The 20,806-nt window shown below is 31.4% G+C and overlaps 1 protein-coding gene across 2 annotated transcripts in view; it reads left to right on the top strand.

Annotated features, from left to right (window-relative positions):
• The window catches only part of brun (trafficking protein particle complex subunit brun), a 152,251-nt gene that overhangs the window by 11,937 nt on the left and 119,508 nt on the right, over positions 1–20,806 (top strand). For both annotated transcript variants that reach the window (XM_085810134.1, XM_035351667.2), the window contains exons 3-5: positions 5,667–5,855; positions 10,287–11,049; positions 15,232–15,497. In XM_085810134.1, coding sequence (XP_085666260.1) covers positions 5,667–5,855; positions 10,287–11,049; positions 15,232–15,497 — 1,218 coding nt within the window. The remainder of the gene's footprint in view (positions 1–5,666; positions 5,856–10,286; positions 11,050–15,231; positions 15,498–20,806) is intronic.

The raw sequence follows: 20,806 nt of genomic DNA, 5'->3' as shown, positions 1-20,806 counted from the left end.
CTATTGGCAACATCTATTGCTGAAATGAGAACTAAAACATAATTTCCTAATTGTTTACATTCTGAAGGCAAAGATGGATTGGAATTAGGGTCGTTAACTGGAACAGAAAGATTTTTTTTTTTTTGAATTTGAAACTACTCTAGGAAACCTAATTCACTAATGGAAGATGTTTTTTGAATAATTTTGGCTGCAGAAAAACTGAAAGTGTGATTTTTGGACCAACAATGGTGTGCAATAGAGGACGTCTGTGTTTCCATTTTTCTAACACATGCCTCATGTTCCTGAACGTGAAATTTTAAGGCTCTCTTAGTTTGGCCAATGTAAATTAAACCACACTGGCAAGGAATCCTGTAAATACCCCAGGAATTCATATCCGGAATGGGGTCCATGAGTATGGAACTCGGAATTTTATTGATAGTAGAATAAACAACCCGGAAATTGAATTTCTGTAAAATATGTGTAGTTTTATAGGTAATTGATAGAAGGAAAGGAATGACAATAGAATTCTTATAAGCTCCTAAAACAAGAGTGTGCCTTTTCGTGTGTTGAGATGATAATTTTTTAACTGCTTGATTAATAATGTTGGGTGAAAAGCCCTTGTCAATAGCTACTGCTTTTAAATAATTTAGTTCTTGATCAAGAGCGAATTTAGAGGAGCAAACTTGAAGTGCACGGAAAACATAGGAATACAATGAAGCTAACTTTTGTTTAGTCAGATGATATGATTTGAAGTGTGGTGGAAGGCAAATCGAAGAAGGTTTACGGTAAACCATAGTACTGAAGTTGGATGTGTTACGTTGCTCGACATTTTGGTCATTTGCACTTTGGCAGCTGAAGATGGTGGTTCGGTAAAACCATCGAAACTGTTCTTGTGAAAATTTGCAAATACAGTAGAAGTCCAGAAATCTGCAAAGCTTGGGGACCAGAGGTTGTGTGGATTTTAGGATTTTGCGGATTTCAGGACACAAAAGTAAAGCATGATATTCGGACTAAAAGTGCAAAATAAATAAGGCGTATTAGATACACATATTTAATTAAATTATTATATACATTATTGTAATAAATTATTATATGCATTAAATTATTACATATATAAATTGATTATATTATTCATTGTATTAAATGTACACAGCATCGATGTTTGCTGATTTCGCCTCGTGCAAAGATTTCCGGTTTCGGATTCCGGTGTTAGAATTACTGTTGCTGTAAAATTTCAACAGCTTTTCTTTATTTTTCCGTATATCATACACAATCGTGTTGCAATTCCATACCATTCTGCTATAAATCGAGGAGTAGCACCTGCCTCCATCTCTTGCAGAATTTGCACTTTTTGCGTTACCGTCAATTTAAGTGTTTCAACGTTGCAAGCAGTAAAATCACGAGTGCTTTCTTATCTGTCATTGTATTAAAAAGGGCTGAAATTTAAAATATTCTTAATTTATCCACAAAATATCAGGATAAAAAAAAGGCAGCACTAAACGATCTCGTGAAATAATAAAGCTAAGAAAATACAACAATGTGAATCGTGAACTTGAACGAAGAGTTGAGTGAATCGTCTGCTTTTTTACCTCGATGCAGAGATTGGAGGGAAAAAACTTTTATCTTATTTTTCAAACTTTTTTATGTCAATAATTTGGTATTTCCATTATGACTCATTATTATTCGGTAAATATGAAGTCATTATTTGGTAAGTATTTTTTCTTCGATATTTTGTACTCAATGTTGCCATTTCCGGAACCTATAAACTGAATGTTTATATTTTGAGAGGCAACGTGGATTTCATGTTGGCGGATTTTCGGTATTTGACTATATAACACTGATTTTTGTTGTTTGAATTCTAAATTAATAAAGTTATTCGGTAGATTACCAAATTGGATTTTCCATTCTTTCCTATTGTGAAATGCAGTTCTAATAGAAAGCTTCTTTTCATAAATTGTTCTTTTCAACTCCCTACATAAAGTCTTAAAAAAGGGGGGGAAGGGGCAAATCTAGATTACATGATTTTGTGTTATTTACAATTGATTCTCTTCTGAATGTACAGAAATATATTCATTCTCAATTTGGACCAGCATTAGCAAAACTCATGCCAGTTAATTACAAAATACCGAGCTATTTGTTGTAGCCAGGGCACATACACTAAGGAGAAATGCTGCTTTAAAATTTGAGACTCTCCTACATTATCTGGAATACATGGCAGTGGTGTGCAGTGGTTTTCACCAAGTGTATGAATCAGTGTTGTAAAAGTTTTATGCCATTCTTAAAGAAGTTGATCAGCATATTGGAAAAGAAGTCTTGATGGTCTCTTTCAAGTGCCTGATGAAAATTACATTCATTTTCCATCTATGAAATGTTGCAAGCTTCGAATAGCTAGTCACTTTTCATCACCTGTAGCCAGGTGATTTGAAACAATATTTTTCATGTGAATGAAGAGCAGTGCAGTTGTCATTCTTTTTGATTAACATCTGTGTTCATGTGGAACCTTATCTTTCAAGCTTAGATATATTTCCAGGTTTCTTTAAATAGAGAGAGACAGTTGATTTTGACTAATTAATCTTTCTTGCTAACTCTTTAGCAGTTGCATATGGATTTCATTCATCTGCAACATTATCAAAACAGATGGCATTCACGGCAGCTGGTATCTTGTTTAAGGTCACCTTGCAAAATTTGCAGAACCATCGTTGGTACTTGCAAATATTCAAAGCAATTTTTCATACACTTCCTCCACATTTTAAAGCGTTTACTGCATTATTGGATTTTTTATACATGTAAAATATCACATGATGTGCAATTCTGTTACTACTATTTTCACGAGGGCTTTTGAAGCAAAAATCTAGTACTTGTGGGTTTGCAAGTCAGAATTTACCTGAATGAAGGTTTTTTCTTAATGGTATTTTTACATCAGGGAAAAATCACTAGTTTAAACATGTTAAAACTGTTTTAATATGTCCTCTTTGAAAAACGATATTGCTTATGGACAGAGCTGGTGATAGGCATTTTGCTACCTGTGCAATCTCTATGAATCCTAAATTATGTTGCCTGGTATCTTTCCCAAATTCTAAAAATTTTGCCATTCCTGAATTTTATTGTTTGGTGTTCATCTAAATTCTAAAAATTTTGCTACCAAGTGCACCCATACAGGTTGCATTGCCTGTGGCACTAGCTATGCTTGTGGAATGACAAATAGCTAGATCTTCCTCATCTAAAGCTAAAGCAGCATGAGTGCATCCAATATGAACGAAAATCCAATTGTATTTAAGTAGTGCACACTCTCAAGGTAAAATAATGTTATTTTGAATGCTTTTGTGTCTTAAAATTTATTTCGAATTTACCGGAAGCTGTGTTTAGAATGTTGTTAATACAAACATACTGCAGGTGTTCCAATCTATTGCTGTTTTTTCAGTCATGTCCAGATGTTCTTTTTTCGGTTCAATAAATATTCTGTTGACTAGTTGTAATAAACCAGAGTGCAATCTGAAATTTGATTCTACAGCCTTCAAACTTCCCCCCTCCTTTATTTTCCCCAAAAGCAAAGGAAAAATACAGCAATAAGAGATAATTTAGTTATGAAAAAGTAAGAGATTAAAACTAAAAGTGGCTTCTCGAGAATCAGAGTTGAACAGATCGAGAATAGAACATCTTATGAAAGTACATGCTGTGACGTCATGCTTATACGTAATTGGTTCTAAATCTTGCTGCTTGGCAATCATTTCATAGTTGACAGCATAATACTTTTAAATACCTTTATTTGAAAGTGTTATTACCTAAAATTTTAGGAAGTTAGTCTAATCTCTCTAGCCCGTTGATAGCATGCCACTGACATATGATTAGCTTATTTGGATGTAAGAGTAATCTTGGTTCAGGTTAAAGGTATAATATGCGTACAAGTTATATCTGTTCCTGCTGAGACATTCTTAGCCTCTGAACAAGAAATCATTTGATTTCAATGATAAGTGATTTGTTTTATTGCTGACCTTTTACCTGCCTTATTTCATAATGAAGTAACTGGGCCTACTATAAACACAGTTTACCTTTGCAAATTAATTGCTGTTTTGCAGATAATGTAATTATATCATCCAGTGCAGATGTGTATGATAAAAATTAGTAAACAGTTCTATATATTTTTACTGGTGTTTAAGTGAAGGAAAAATTAATTATAACAGGTATCAAAATTGAATATTTTAATTTCTGTGCCATTGAATGAAATCTGATATAATAGCTTCATATGTTGATTCTGTGTCATACTGCATTAAAATGTATTAATTGGGTAAAGATAATTGTTATATAGGTAAAATATATTTAAAATTTAATCAAATTGAAATTTAAATACTTTTAATAATTGTTTGGCAAGTTATTTTTACCTAAATTATTTAAATATTACTTTATGCTACCAAATATTTTGCTTTCTGATTTATTAATTAATTATCAGTTGAATATACAGTATTTTAACGTTGTCTCTGTTAACCGAATCATATCCATATCTGTTGCTGATGTAGTTGAAAAGTCTGCAACAACTTTGGTCTTTACTGCCATATGGAATATTAATGCTGTTTGGTTAAAACTGCTTATGCTTAGGAAAATTAGATATGCTATTAAAATGTATGTGTGGATAATTGGAAGTATGTATAAAGAATGTCTGGAGAATTTTTCTTGAAGATGCCTTTAAAATTATAATGGTAAGCAGTGGTATTCTGTTTTTGACTTATGACTGTTGTATGTTTTGGTAAGAAACAAAACTTCTTTGAAAATTTCGTAAAAATTATATATATATATATTTCATAACCCATTTGTATACAAAATATTTTCATGATCGTTCAAAGAAAGCAATCATATGTATGCCTTTTATTTATAAATGAATTATTGTCACATATTTTCTTAAAAAATATCTGGAACTTATTAAGTATTTAAATTTATGAACATTAAAGTGTCATGTATGTGAGTATTTGTAGACATTGCATTCACTGATTGAAAGTTTAATTAACAAGTGTGCATTGTTCAAGGATGGAATGCTGTTTTGGGGACTGTTCTTAGAGTATATTTGTTCTATGTATGAGGTAAATGCAAGAACAGCCATTTATTTCTGCAGGAATTCGGCAATAACTGTGATTCTGTATTCCATGGCTGTAGCCACTCAACTGCACAGGTAATCTCATCATTTTAAAGAGCTGACATTAAAAATTGTGAAGTGATGAATTGTAGCTGACATTAAGTATTTTCAAGAAGTGACATTAAATATTTTGAAGTATTGAATGATATTGTACGGGGGAATAATGCAAAGTGTACATTGAAAACCAATTTTATATTTTGGTATTGCAGTTACTACCATGAAAGAGCTTTTCATTGAGAGGTATATAGTGTGATGAATTATTAGTCATACTACATAGCTAAGCATAAATGGCATATCTTAAACAACATTTGATAATATGTTCTTAATTTTTTTTTACATAGTATTTATATGTATAGTTTTTACATAAAAATATTTTCTCTTTCATGATTTATTGTACGAGTGAAGGTAATATTAAGTTAATACAGTGTTTTCTTCTTTAACTTTTCTGATAAGAAATCAAGCTTTCTCAGTTATCTATACAAAAAGGCTTTTTTCTTTATTATTATTTAGACATATATAAAATGTATAACTGTTATCTAATAACTGTGTAATTTTATTCTAGGTAATCAAATTAGCCAGAAATCTTTCAATAAAATTTATGAGAGGATTTGCCGCCTTCAGTATTTGAAAATAAATGAGTCTGGTGGCACACGTTGTATTTGGTTGCGATACAAAACCAGCTATTCTCCAGAAGATAATGACTGGGGAGACTTCCAAACATATCGAAAGGTTCTGGGGCTCATATCTATAGGTAATTGTTTCCTGCTTTTTTATTGAGTGTATTTAAGTATATCATTAAAGCATAAGCGTTGTGTAGGAGAGAAATACTGGCTATGGTGCAGTTATTAATGGTTAGCTCATCTCTTACCAAAGAGTAAATGAAATGAGATGGTCCTAATGTTATTTTCTCCCACATCATGAAAATAGAGCATACTTGAGAATTTTTTATAGGTCAGAATGAAGCAAAGGAGCATTTGTAATGTATATATATATATTTTCACATTACAAACAGTTTACATTTATAAATTCACAATAACCACTTAACTGTACTTTACTTCAATTAGTACTCTTTTTATGATATTTGCAAAGCAAACATGCATCTCTTGATTGGCTCAGCTACTTAACTCCCTACCACAAATAGTTGATCAGTTAAAATTAAAACTTGAATTACATACTTTTAGGATATTTAATTTTTTCTAGATTTATATTTAAATATTTTAATATTAAAGTTTTCAAAAAAATTTTAATATAACAAAGATAGCAGCTTGCTTGGCACTCAAGTTTACTTACATAAGTGCCATCTATATAATTTGAAGAACACACTTATATCACTTTGATGATACTTTTGCAGACCCCCAACACTAATATAGTAGGTTAGTTATAATTAAAACTTACTATTTACTTGCTTTAAGTATTTTTTAAATATATTTTTTATGTAGTATTTAAGTATTTTATAGATATGAATTTATATTTTTAAGTATATATTTGTTTTTTTAAAAATTATGAATTAGTTCTTTTTGTTTCTTATTGGTTTATATAAATTATGTCTAGTTCCTTTTTAGTTTCTTTTTATGGATATGCATATTCATGTCGGGGAGGTTTCTGTAGACAAGGGTTTCTAAATTAATTTTTCTGAAAAATTAATTTTTAAAAAAAGTTTAATTTAATACTTGACTTTTCATTGGCTTATTTCTCAGAAAACTTCATTGGTATTTTCCTTTTAGAACTTTAATTTTTAATTGCTAATTTCTAAAGGTACCACTTTATTGGTATTTCTTTTTGGACATTCTTCACTCTTTATCTTTGGTTTTGACTTTTGCCCTTGCCTGCATGAATGACGAAACACTAATTGAATGATTGGAGAGTTAGGTTTGGAGGCAACTTCCACTTGATAAGTCTGTCTCCTGCCTGCTCAACAGTCATTCACTTATGCATTTTTAAAATATTTTTTAGATTAATTTTAATTTGCTAAATTGGTAAATTTATTTTCATGGTTTGGTTTTGCACTTGATTTTGCTTATGCTATCTGAATTTAAATGATATTGTTGATTAGTTCGAAAATTAAATCTCTTATATGTTTGCACTTTTTAAAAATTTTTTAACTTTAAATTTGCTTTTTTAATTTTAACTTTAAATTTCCTTTTTTACATATATACATGTTTGTTAAAATTTAAATTTGTTTAAATATATATATATATATATATGTATACTATATATAATATTCCCAGGTTTCTAGGCAGACCCCCTATCTATTTAATCATATTAAAAAATGCACAAAACCTAAAATAATACTAGATGATGATGATGCGAATGCATGGCCGAGACAGAAAATAGCACGACATGTAGTATAGTTTCACCTTTGTAAGTTTTTTGACTTAGTGATTTCTGCAGCACAATAAGTTACTTGAATTTTACAACTGTCATATGTTATTCTACAGCACAGTAGTAATGATCTTGTTAATCAGATGTTGCTCCTGTAAGAACTTGTAAACTTTAACCCTTTGTTGCATACAAATAATCTAGAGAAGTTAAACGGAAATATTTGTATTTTTTCTACTTAACCCCTTTGTGCTGACTGTCACGTCTACATGTCAGCAACGAACACACTCACTTCCCAACCCACACGCAGGCGTGGCAGAGCGTTTTCCCATTCAGCCCTGACTGTCACGTATTTGTGCCAGTGTCCTGGAACGTTTTAAAAACTATAATTTCTGCCACAAGATGGCACTGTATGTCCATATGGTTTCAGATACATGTACATTAGACCTTCTACTCGAAATGAGAGAAGCATGACTCACATACACGTGTTTTTGATTATATAAACAAATGGGGAAATAAATGTTTCCGAATGGCGTGATTTATGACGTCTCTTTTAAATTCGCACGTGGTAGTTGTTTATTGTAAGTAGAGAAGTTTTATTTTCGCTAAATCATTGGTTATTTCGGTTTGCAGTTCAATTTTTAGAAAATAATTAGATCTTGTTAGACGTGAATTCTTTCTGTTTTTCTATAAAAATCTTCCTCTCCTGAATTATCGGCTTAATTTAGTTAATCAAATTATTTATCGGTATTCCTCTAAAAGCACCAATGTTAATATCACACTAAGATCAGCAGAATCATTAAATCCACTCAGATTAAGTGAAAGACATTTTCCAAAACTTTGTTCAGAAGAGACTTATAAGAATATGAGACGACGATGCTTCGTTTGTTCACATTCCCGGAAAAATCCTCCAAAACAGCAAATGAGTTATTACGAGTGCAAGGAATGGAACGTAGGACTTTGTGTAGATCTCTGTTTTCAAATTTTTCATACGAAAAGAGAATTTTAAGTAATATATTTAGTTTTCAGATGTATGATGTTAAAAGTCATAAAATGGTGAGTAATGAAAATAAAATGTGTAAAATATGCATTTAAACAAGAAATAAGGTAACATTTAAACAAGAAATAAGTATATATAAAAATATCTATAAAGCATAAGCTGTTTAAATACTCTATAGAGCATTATTAAACAATGCGTTGATACTTCGGAAATTTCATGGATTTAGGTGTAATAGCAAAAAAAACCCCGGCCCTCGACAGACGCTCACATAAGACACTGCTGGCCTCCGCGATAAGCGCGCGTTTGCGCTACCCGGCGCGAAGGGGTTAAAATAACCTTAGTAATAATCAAAAAATTATTTTTATTCAGATTTCATTTTAAATAATTGCTATAATTTGTTCACTACAGTGGACAGCATGCATATACATACATGCATACAAATCTCTTCCCAACAATTTACGGTCATTGCACTTGAAATCATTTCCTGCCTTGTTTGCAGTGATCATTGCCATCTTCTAAATGGTAAATCTACAACTGACATGTACATACAGATTTCCCAAAATACCTTCATTTCGTTGATTGTGATTGAATTCATTTTGCTACGATTTTGTAACCTCTACCTATTGGAATCAAATGTTAAATGTTCTAGAAATTCTTTATCAAACATAAACATTTCCAGTGGTGTTTTGGTTTGATAAGCAGTACATTTGGGTTTCAATTCACTCTTTTCGGTAGATCTTTATCTACCCACTCCACAATTTTCTAAACTGACATTTAAAATAAAATGTCTAAAATTATTAATTCTGAATAAAAAACGGCAGTATAAGAAAATGTAAGCAATATTATATAATGTTTACTATGAGAAATTGTACTGAATTAAAAACAGAAGTAGCAGCCATTTTCCAAATAGCAGTGCTTTACTTAGTGATGCTATACAGCCATCTATGATCGACAGCTGAAAGTTCTAATAATATAGAATGAATAAACACAGGAATGGAATCTGTTAAGGCATTTATAGAAGAACAAACAAATTTAAACTTTTGTCTACTAGAGTGGACGTGATGCAGCAAAGGTTTAAGAGTCTGAGGCTGTGGAATAGAGTATTATTGTTAAGTTTTAAGTTGGGGAAAGTAATTTCAAGTTTGTACATTTTGACCGTTCTTTGCAAAATTGATGGAAAACATGGCACATATGGGTATGTTGCATGTGCTGATAGTTCAGATTCAGGTTTCCCATTGTCATCATAATAATTCAAGAATGGTTATCATAGAATGAAATACCTTCCCTGAAAAGGGATAAAGTAGCTTCCCATTGGGAAAGATATATTGCAGTGCAAATGATTACTTCAAATAGAGTCATGCTTTTCAATTGCAAAACCATTCCACTTTTCAGTCATTTCATTGTTCCTGATCATATTTGAATGCCCTAGCATCATATTTTTGTGTTGTCATTGAGAATCATTTATTTTTGGTGGAATAAAAGTATATTGAAAATGCTTTAAAATTATTGCTGTACTGTTATGTGATTACTTTAATATTACTTATTCGTAAGAGCCCTATTAAAACAATTTTAAAGCTAAGGTTTATCCAAATTTTAATATTTTTTTCAAAATAAATTTATTTTTAAAAGTAAATAATGCTTAATATTTAGTATTCTTTCATGTGAACTAAGTGTAGCCAGTATGTGTATAGTTATATATTTATTGATTACTTTTATTATTTGCATTAATTTAAATGTTGAAAGCAGGTTTTAGTTCAAAATGTTCTTACATTGCCAAATTAACACATGTTCTTAATCAACATTTATTATTTTGAAGTGTCTTGCCTTACTTTCTGAGTAACTGTATTATATTAACTTTTTTAGGAAAATGCAGTCTTGACAGTGTTGAAGAACTATGCGAAGAACATAACGCGCTACAAGAAAAATATTCTAATTCAGTATTTGATTCTCGTTGCCTTGTTTTTGGTACAGATAGTGCTTCACCGTCCGAAATCAGTGAATCCTCTAATTTCACTCTAGAAGAAAAGCCTGTTCTGCCAGAATTTGTGCAGTCACCTGTGTTAGAAAATGGGCAACATGATGTGTTTAAAGGGAGTGTTGAACCTATACCGAAAAGCCACAAGAGGAATGAAAGTGACAGTGGAATATTTAATCATATTAACTCATGTGATCATGAAATTATTCAGCTTAATGGCACTAAAGATTCTTTGCCATTTTTAAACTGTATTCAAGATTTAAATTCTTTGCCAAATGGAAATATTTCAGAAAGCTTGGATTTTACTAGTATAAATATTAGTGAATCAAAAAGAGAATTTAGTGTAAATAGTATATGTAGTTCTAGCAGTTCTTCACTGAGTCCTACTATCGATAGCAACAATTCACCTTCCAGTTCAAAAAAGTTTCTAATTCCCTCCACTGTAAATTCTATGAGTACGCACTGTGTAATTTATCCAGGTACTGACAACTGTGATCAGTTGGAACAGGACATCAATGAGTTTATTCATTCCCTTTTTTGGGTCCTAGAATCTAAGCGTTTAGATCGGTCATTTGAGAAGCAAGATAAAATACCACTTCTAACTGCCCCTTTTGAGAAGAAAAACTTTGTTGGAATTGATACAGATACTAGGTATGCAAAAGTAATCCAGGAATGTTCTGAAATGTGTTTATAGTATGCATAAGAAAGTATTCTAAAAATTCATTTTCAGTTTTTAAAAATTACTTTTGTTTTAAAAATCCAGTTTTTTTAGAGATGCATTATATTCGCTAATATGATCATATTATATTAGTCTTAATTAAAAAGTTTTCTTCTTTTAAATCTTCCTTAAAATTTATATTTTTTGACAAATCCTTTATAAAATTAATAGTTGAATTTAAATTTGACAAATTATAAATTGAAATTAAATTTGAGTATGTATATCTGATATGTTAAACATTAAGCCAGCTATATGATCCATGGGTGCATTTAAAGAAGTAAAACTTTATACATATTTTTCATCTGCGTAAAAGATATACTATTCTACTACTGTAGTTTTATATATTTCTTAATTGTTTTTATACTTATATCTTCTGGAATCCTAATGTTTTAAAATTATAATCCTTTATAAAAAATCATAAAATGGTATTTTTTGGTGAAAGGTGAAATTACTGGGAAAAAAAAAAAAAAATTGGAACCATAGTCTTTTGCTGAAAGATACAAATTTGTGTCTTTGTGTTTGTAAACAAAGTTACCGTAATTATATTATTCATAAAGTTCTTGCAATAACTTATTTTCATTCAGTTGCCTGAAGATACTCTGTTATTTTAATGTAGAATTTTCCATTGTGTTGTCAGAAACATGGGGAAATATGGATTAATTTTTTACTACTCTGTGATTTTGCTAAAAATTCTTTGTGCATGTTGATATGTTCTGCAAATACAATATTCTGAGGCAATTTCTGAAGTAGATTAATGGAAAGGGACTGCAGTTTAAAATTTACAAATGTTTTTCATACCATTTTGTAGGGTGAATTTATTATTTTTTTAGTTCTTTTAGCGTGTTTTAAGTCAATGTAAAATTTACTGGTTGTTGTTTTTGTAGTTTTAGTTTGGTATGTATGTTATATTTCAAGAGCTAAATCATAAGCTAATTATTCATAAATAGTATCTTTTAATATATTAGGTTATCCAAACAGTTTATAGAACTCCATATAAAGCAAACAACTGTTAGGAATCTAAAAACATATATTCAGTGTTCTTTCATTGCTTACCAAGCATGCATTGTCAATATACTGGAAAAGCATCAATACCAGCAGTAAAATATGGCTGATCTTTGTTATCAATGAATGTTTGAATGCAAGCAATCACTTCTTCACCCAACCCAAAGTTTAACCTCAAATATGCTTATTCAAGCTCAGAAACATGTGATAGCTAATCCATGGGAGTCAGATCTGTTAAAGAGGATGAGTGATTGAGGAGTTTGAAGTGGATTGTCGTGCTGCAGACACACACCCCTGTCAGTTTGCCACTGCATATTTTCAAAGATTGGTACAGCTGGCCAGTCAGTTCAGCCAAGTAAGCACCATTCAAAGTCTGTCCTTTGGGCAGGTAGTCATTTTTGGTTACCCTCTCCTTACACAGAAGCAGGTCATCAGTACCGTGCTGGTAGACGTCTGATGTCAGGATCAAGTAGGTGGCCTTTCATCAGGTTTATTCCAAGCCTTGGATTACAGGCCGTAATGATAAATCCATGATTCATGAACCATCATTAACAAACAGACAATTGAGAGCAGTGCTTTGTAAGTGGCCAAAAATGCACAACATCATTCAATTAGGGCATTGAATCATTGCTATAGTTTTCAGTATTCAACAGATACAGACCTTTCTTGTGCAAAGGATTCTCTAAAGAGATGTTGGATATTGTACTTTCTGAAGTCTCCAACATGGCTACTATACCTCCTTCAAAACTTTATTAGTCAGTAACAGTATTGCACTCATCAGCAGCTATGATTTCATGGGTGGTGAGCTAATCGGTTGTTCTGAACAAAGTCTGCCCTGTCCAGGGTGCACCTTTGGTTAGTTTCCTTCTATTTGAAAATGCTGATCCACTTTCCAGTCATGAAGTTAAGACAGTCTTTGTCCCTCACACCATCAAGTTCACTTTTGATCTGTGAGACACTGTAGGCTTTCTGCACAAAGAATTTGATGACTTAACGTAAGTCATTTTGATCCATTTTCCTGGAAAGGAAAAGAGTAAAAGTAATCATCAGCAAACAGGAAAGCAGAAAAATAAAAAATGAAACTTCAATAGACCAAGAAAAATATGCTTTTTCCGATGCACTTCAACTTTCAAACTTCGGAACTTTCTCCATATGGATTTCTATGAACCTTTTCATTTACTTGGTATCAACATATATTTTTAGAAAACATTTTCAGTATCTTGCACTATATTAAATTATACAATAATGATTAATTTTAATATTTTATGTGCATATACCCATATAATGTTATATATGTATATTACACATTAAGCCAACTATAAGATATATGCGTGCATTTGTGGAAGTAAAACTCTATTCCTGTTTTCCCCATGTGGGAAAAAAAATGTTTCCCCCCCCAAGTTGTAATTACATGATTCATTTTATTCCTAATCTTAACCATACCACACCATGCTTGCAATTTTAATGCAGTAATGCATAGTTTTAACAGTAAATTTTAATTTCATACAGTACTTTCCTAAACTATTCATGAATGAATTTTTTTTTTTTAGCTAAAACTGCAAATCTTATATTTTTTGTGTAAAAGTTATAACTTGATTATTCTCAAAACAGGTGCACATTGAACCTTAAAAAATAAATCTTATTTATGGCCTGATTTAGCTAAAATAGATACAGCATGCCTGGTTAAGCTAAATTAGAAACAAACCACCGCCAAACACATTGCCATGTTTGAGCAGCACAAAGTTGTCCAGAATGTTAAGATATGAGTATGTTCAGCATGCCAGTCACATGAACCAAAAGGCCAAGGTCTAGGAGAAACAATCTCATATTACAATGCCTCCTCATCTGAACTTTTATTTGTGGCAAAATGTTCCGAGGTCAGTACTACTACTCATTAGGCAAGCATTCTCCACATCCACAGATGTCAGTTGAATTGCCAGATTGTGTAGTGTGACTTTTGCTTCAAAGGACAGGTCATTGTTGTTTTATGTTCCCTGTGTGATGCTCTTAATACCATTAGATGTAATGTTGGTATTTATTGTCCTAATATTGTATGTACATATGGCTGCTTAGTCATAGTCATAAAATCGTAACATTTAGTGCTCTTGGTGAATAGTCATTATATGTAGGTTAACTGAACTTTGAATTTTGTACATTTGTGTTGTTTTTACCAGTATTTTAGTTTTTGCAACTCTTTGTAAACACTTTTCCATCTTTTTCTGCAAATGGTATTTGTATTAATATATTTTCATTTCTTAATGGTATGTCCTGTGGAGTTGAATGGGACATGAATAAGAGTTCTTAAATTTTGTGAACGGATTTGTCTCAACTATGGCATCTTGTAATCCTTCTTGAAGTAGGAATGTTTTATCTGAACTTGCACATCTATATCACTATTCCAATCAATTCTGTGGTGAGGATCTCTGGATACTTTTAAGTCAGGTTTGTATGATCAGTCATGGTCTCTGTTACTTCGGTACTATCTAATAGGAAATTACATGATAGCAGAATTTGAGGTTTAGGATTAATTTCATACTTCAAAAGTTATCATTGATAGAAGAATTATAAATTATTACACTTTCAAGAAAGAGTTTCTTTCAGAGTTTAATATGCATATTTCATACATATTTATGGTTTGCATTTTTAAGAACCTGAAAATGTAGTTTTAACTATGCTGAAGGGAACAGTTAAAATAATAAGTATTAAATATATTACATGTTTTCACTCTTTGTACTATACATTCATATTGTTATTAGAAAATTATAGAATATGTGAATTTGTATAAACTAACAGTGAATAATTATAAAATTAAAATGCTTTGAGACATTATTATGCAGGTAACACAGTTTCTGGAAATTGAGTATTCTCTTCATATTTTAATATTTATCCATTTTCTCTCAGATTTTTACAGCAAGGTACTTTCAGATCTCATCCTGTATAGAAACCAGTAGCTTTATAAAAGTAGCTTAAGAGAGATGTAGTAAATTATGCTTATATAATGTAATGTTTTTGTATCAACCACATTAAATTTTTCTTATATGCATTTTCAAAAATTACTTTGCCTCACTCCTTAAATATCTGCTAAGCATTTTCATAAAAAATGTGCTTTTTAGGGTTTACAAAAAACGTTGCTTAGGTAGAATGAAGAAACACATTGGAGATTTAGCACTGCAGGCAGGGTTGCCATTGGAAGCATTATCACTTTATGCTACTTCAGTTGAAAACCTGAAATCTGGTCAGGATTGGTTATGGCTTGCGTCTGCATATGAAGGACAGTGTGCTGCTTCTCTTATTTTGATGTATCCATCTCAGAATAGAAATGCGTGTCTGCAACGAAATTCTTCTGTTCCTGGAATGCATGCTGGAAAAATGAGAAGTGGTATGTAAGAAAGGTTCTTATGAATTTTATCTTTCTTTTTTCTTAATGGAAAATTAATTTCTTCAGTGTGCTTTAAAATATAAATTGTTTTCAGCTTTAAAAAATCAAAATTCTTTCATAATGTAGACTGTATGATAACTTTGTATATATATATGTGATGTACCAGCTTTTGTCCGGAATAAATAGATTGGTGAAGAATCATAAATATAGTTGTAGCTTAAATTATCAGACGATAAGTTTAAAAAACAGGATCCATTTATTATTATTCAGGAGAAATAGCAATTACAAAAATCTGATCTCCGGAGTAAAGAAGAATTACTAATAACTTTTTGGTATGAAGTTTACTGTATCGTTACATTAAAGAAAAAGACCCCGGTATTCTTTTGCGAGTCCTTTTATAGCCTCTGGAAAGGCGGTGCTTCCAAGAAATGATGTCAGCCTCGTCAGCCATTCCAGTTCGCTTTAAATACTTCCAGAACATTCTATAACTGTACGTGTAGAAAAGGCAGGAAAAACAACTTGACTACGGGGCTGTGGATTTAATTCCACGTACTTTCGAAATAAGAGACCGTCGCCATTAAAAAATTAACATACAGTTAGAATTTTAAGTGTATTCTTGACTATGGAATTTTATTATTACATATATATATATTTAATGTATATTGTATATAATATATATTGTAATATATTTTGTATATACAGTGTGATTCAGTATTCATCCTCAATATTTGGTGGGGAGGTAGGGAATATTAAAAGAAGGAGATTTCGGAATGCATGGGTGCATATGCCATGTAGTAGGGCAAAATGCCCCAGTTCAATGATGGAAAGAATACATAAGAAGGAAGTGGTAAGGGAAAAAAACCATTTATTATCTTACATGTAACATTCCTTTGCATCGGTTTGACACTTACAAGAGGTGCTCGAACTGCCAACCATATGCTAGAATGCATGACTCACAACGGCGTTGCATGGACCTCCTGGAATATGCCTGGCATTTCTCGGATGTTTGCAGCAGCAACCGATATGCGTGCTACAAGGTCTATAGCACTATTGCCAGGGATCGATTTCCTGTAAGACAGCTTCCTCTACTGCTTTTGTCCGTGCCGATCGACGCCTCCTTCAATTAACATTAATAGCAGCAAACGATCCTGTTTCACACAGTTGTTCGACAGATACGTGACTACATGCATTTCTGCAAGCTCATTCCACGTATACTGGTTCATGTTACTTCTGTAAAGTCACCTAGTCAAATGACGACTGACTGCACATGTCAAACAGCTGTGCTTACATTATGGGAGTTGTGTACACACAGTGTCCTCTATGCCACCATGCGTTCATTTGCACCCATGCTTTTGTTTGCACCCATGCTTTCCTATGTGAAATCTCCTTCATTTCCTATTCCCTACCTCCCCACCAAATACTGATGATGAATTCTGAATCACCCTGTATATTAATATAGAATATATTGTACTAGTCTTTTAAAATTGAGGAATGCAATATTCTTTCCCCTCTCTTGGGAGTAATTTGGTATTTTGTTTTAGTTTTTCATGTATGCCTGAAGTTGATATTTTGATCGATCAAAATATCAACTTCATGTCAAAGGATTAACTGTCAAAGGATGTCAAAGGATTAACTGTCAAAGCTGCATCTGTGCTTTGACAGTGTCCTTCAAGAGATGGAATCTGTCCTCTTTTCCCTTCCATCAACTTCTTAGACTTCCAACTTGACAGATTTTAAGTTTTTCAGAGTTAACGTATAGTCACCAACATCCAAACCAACAATATAGTCAAGTCACCAACATGTCACCAACATCCATGTCTTACCTAGAATTTGAATCTAGACCCACAGCATATGAATTGATCTGTCAGACAGTATGTTGTCTGCTTATGCTGACCATCTTACTAACTGGGGCAACTAAATTTGTATGTATGACTAATGTTGCATACACACTTTGAGACTTTTAACCTTAAAAAATATTTTTAAAATCATCATAAATATTTAAAAAACGATCATAAAATTATTAAACTTTTCATGAACCAAAAGGCTAATCATTTCTTAAAAGAACAGACATATGTACTATAAATGCATGTAAAAGTATGCCATAATGTTTCTTTTCCCTCTTTTTTGGTATAAGGGCAAGGAAGAGGGGGAACTTTATCTTTTGTGTTAACGGAGAGCTATCAGTTATTTTAATTTATATCATTCAACTACTTTCTGTTAATTTTACCAAAAAGTCTTACAACGCTTTCTTTTTCGTCAGCCGACAAACGCCACAGTCCCATAATCATCCCTTATGAGAAAAAAAAAAATGCAGTCAGTGCGACAAAAACAAACCCTAATGTGACTTGAATTTGAAGGTCAAAATTGATGCTCATCTGCTGTGATGCATGCATACCTGTGTTGCCACATAAATGCATTTAGGCGGCATAGCAAGTTGCATTGTGAATACTTTTCAGGGGGTCAGTAATCCTAGTATGTTTTACTGTGTTCAAATAACCTAATCTAAATTAGTGATGCAGAGCTTTTGAATGGTCATATAATCAGAAATATATGGTAGCTCTTATGTATTTACACTTTACTAATCCAGACATGCACCAAAAGAATATGTACATCTAAATTTTAATCATAAGGATTGATCATGGGTGTAGTGGGTCATTTGCATTTGAAAAATATTTTCTCAATGATGTTTTGAAAGTTGAGGTGAAAAGTGCTGCAGAGGACTGAAGTCAGTAATGATAACGGAATTTAAAAGCAAAGAAAACTACAAGAATTGTGGTTTCCAGCAGAGACAAATCAGTAAATTGAGTTTGAACTCGTCCTTAAGTTGAAATTGAGTGAAGTGACGGAGCATTTAAACTGTCATTTTATTTGGAGGTCCAAATAAAAATATAAGGGCATGTTATGAATATTGAAAGCATTTGCACAATTTAATAATGAAGGAAGTGAACTCTGATGTAACCAGAAAGAAAGATTATCAGTTTCTTCAAAGCAGTCATTTCAGTAAGCAGTTGGTAAAAATCTGAAATTTTCTGCAAACTATATATTTTTATTATCAGTAAATTTGTTTCGATGAGCATATAGTAGATACATATTTTGCAAAACATTATTAGGATGGTCCGGATCGTGAAATTTTATGTCTTTTGAAATTTGTATGACTTTTACTATCTTTTGTTGTATTTAGTTTATTCAATGTTATTTGAATGATCTGGATGTGTATGGTTTCTATTAATTTGGATTAATGAGATGTTAACTGTGCACATACCCCATCAGTGTCTGAGTGGTTAATACTGCTGATTGGTATTAATTTTTCCAGGATTGAAACTCAGGTGAATGGGTGGGCTGCATATTTGATTTTCGTATTTGTCCGTAAGTGTAATATGAAAACACATTTCCCTTAGGATGCTTTGCTCCCCTTAGGCAATTAGTCCTTGTGTGCTTTGCCACATTTTAATAACCATAACCATTACTATGCACCTTATGATTCAGAGTGATGATGCAATAAAGAAAAGCTTTGCTTTACATTTATTGTTCTATTTATGTTGTGAAAACCTATGATTTCATGCTGTAGTTAGAATATTTTTTTTTTCTCTTATCATGTCTTATCCATAAGACCATATCTGTATGGACAACACTTTTTAATTCTTCTTTGCAAGATTTCAGAATTAAACCAGAAAGGCCAAACATGTTTTAGTAAATACATCAAAAGTGACTTCCAAAAGTTGGAAAGAACATACAAGATGGTAAAAAAAATATCTGTTTTAATATTTAAAAGCAGAGGATGAACAAAGTGAAAGATAATGGTTTGTGAACAGTACTAACCATAAATTAAGATATTGTCTTATATAACGATTTTTTTTTCATTAAGCCATCTTTAACCGATGGCTGAAAAGATTCAAAAAATTTTTAAGCAGTTATTGAATAAGATGAAAATTCAGTGGAATGCAAGAACTCCATAACAATATTTGTAGCAAGAAATTTTGTACAGAGTCATATTGATGTAAGCATTCAAACTTTTTATTTGAAGGAAAAGTATTAGAGAAAGGTATTTCAAAACCTCATTCCAACTAAAAATTTTAGGAAAACCTGCACTTACGTTTCATGGCAATATTAAATACTATAGATTATAAGCTGGATATAATTACAGGTATAACGATGCACAGTAGCTTCTAATTAAAAAAGAAAAATAGGAATTATGTAGCAATGTGTGATGAACTAATTGAAATAGTAAAGATGAACATTTTTTAAGCTAAGTTTAGAAATAATTATCTGTGAAATTGAAAATGAGGCATTAGCAATATTCAATGTCAAATTTTAAGGCTAATACTTGAGGAAGACATGTAAAATGGAATATATTATTTGATGAAGACTGAACTGATGAAGGTATCAGTTTAAATGGCTAAACATATATTGAAATAAATATATTCTATAGTATTTGTTTAAAATTTTTAGCAAAATTTATATGAAATACAACAAAATACCAAAAAATTTATTTAAATATATAAATTTCTTTTTACAAAATTTGAAGATTTAAAGAATGTATAGGTTTATAAACAAGTGAAACAAACAAACAAACAAACAAAAAAAAAACACTTCAATGACGTTGATTTTGAAAAATTTGCAAAACTCAAATGATATGAAAAAGTAAAATAACATCATTTTATCTCCTTTATTGAATATTTAAATCTAAAGAACATGCTTAACTGTGCCTGTAATTAATGCAGGAGGATAGATCTTTCCTGTGTTTTAAAGCAAGTTAAAAAGTAAGGTCTGTTTGTTTATCATTTTTGAAAAAGATATTCTCAAATGTTTAGATTGCAGAGATATTATTGTTTTAATTTCTTAAATGAAAATACCAAAATTTTAAAGGTTTCTTGATGTCTGTAATTATAGGTATTTTTTATCATTTTAATTATAACAGAAACTGATTAGTGTAGAATTATTATTCTATTAGTCTTCGTATTCTCTGTTATTAATGGTGTCCGCCGCCAAAAATGTTGCGGAAGAAAATGTCATGGAGAAAACGTTGTGATATAGAACATTGTGGAGAAAAAAAGCAAAGAGAAAACATCTCAGTTCTAAAACATCGTGAAACATTGTGGTACATAATATCATTGCTAAACATAAAGCGGCTTAAAAGCATTGCAGTTTAAAAACAATATTCTCGAAAATATTGTGGTTAAAAAAAAAGTTTGTACAAATCAATGCATGATAATAACATCACAGACAAGCATTTTTCAAACTTTAAAAGTATTAAATGCATATTCGCATATGGATTTAGGAGTGCAAGAAGGAAAGAGGAATATTTTTAC

This window comes from Stegodyphus dumicola, chromosome X2 (assembly GCF_044657685.1).
Source record: "Stegodyphus dumicola isolate Sdum_Otavi_A_Nest chromosome X2, ASM4465768v1".
NCBI lineage: Eukaryota > Metazoa > Arthropoda > Arachnida > Araneae > Eresidae > Stegodyphus > Stegodyphus dumicola.
Note: the sequence above shows the minus strand (reverse complement) of the source record. Positions and strands in the feature narration are given on the sequence as shown.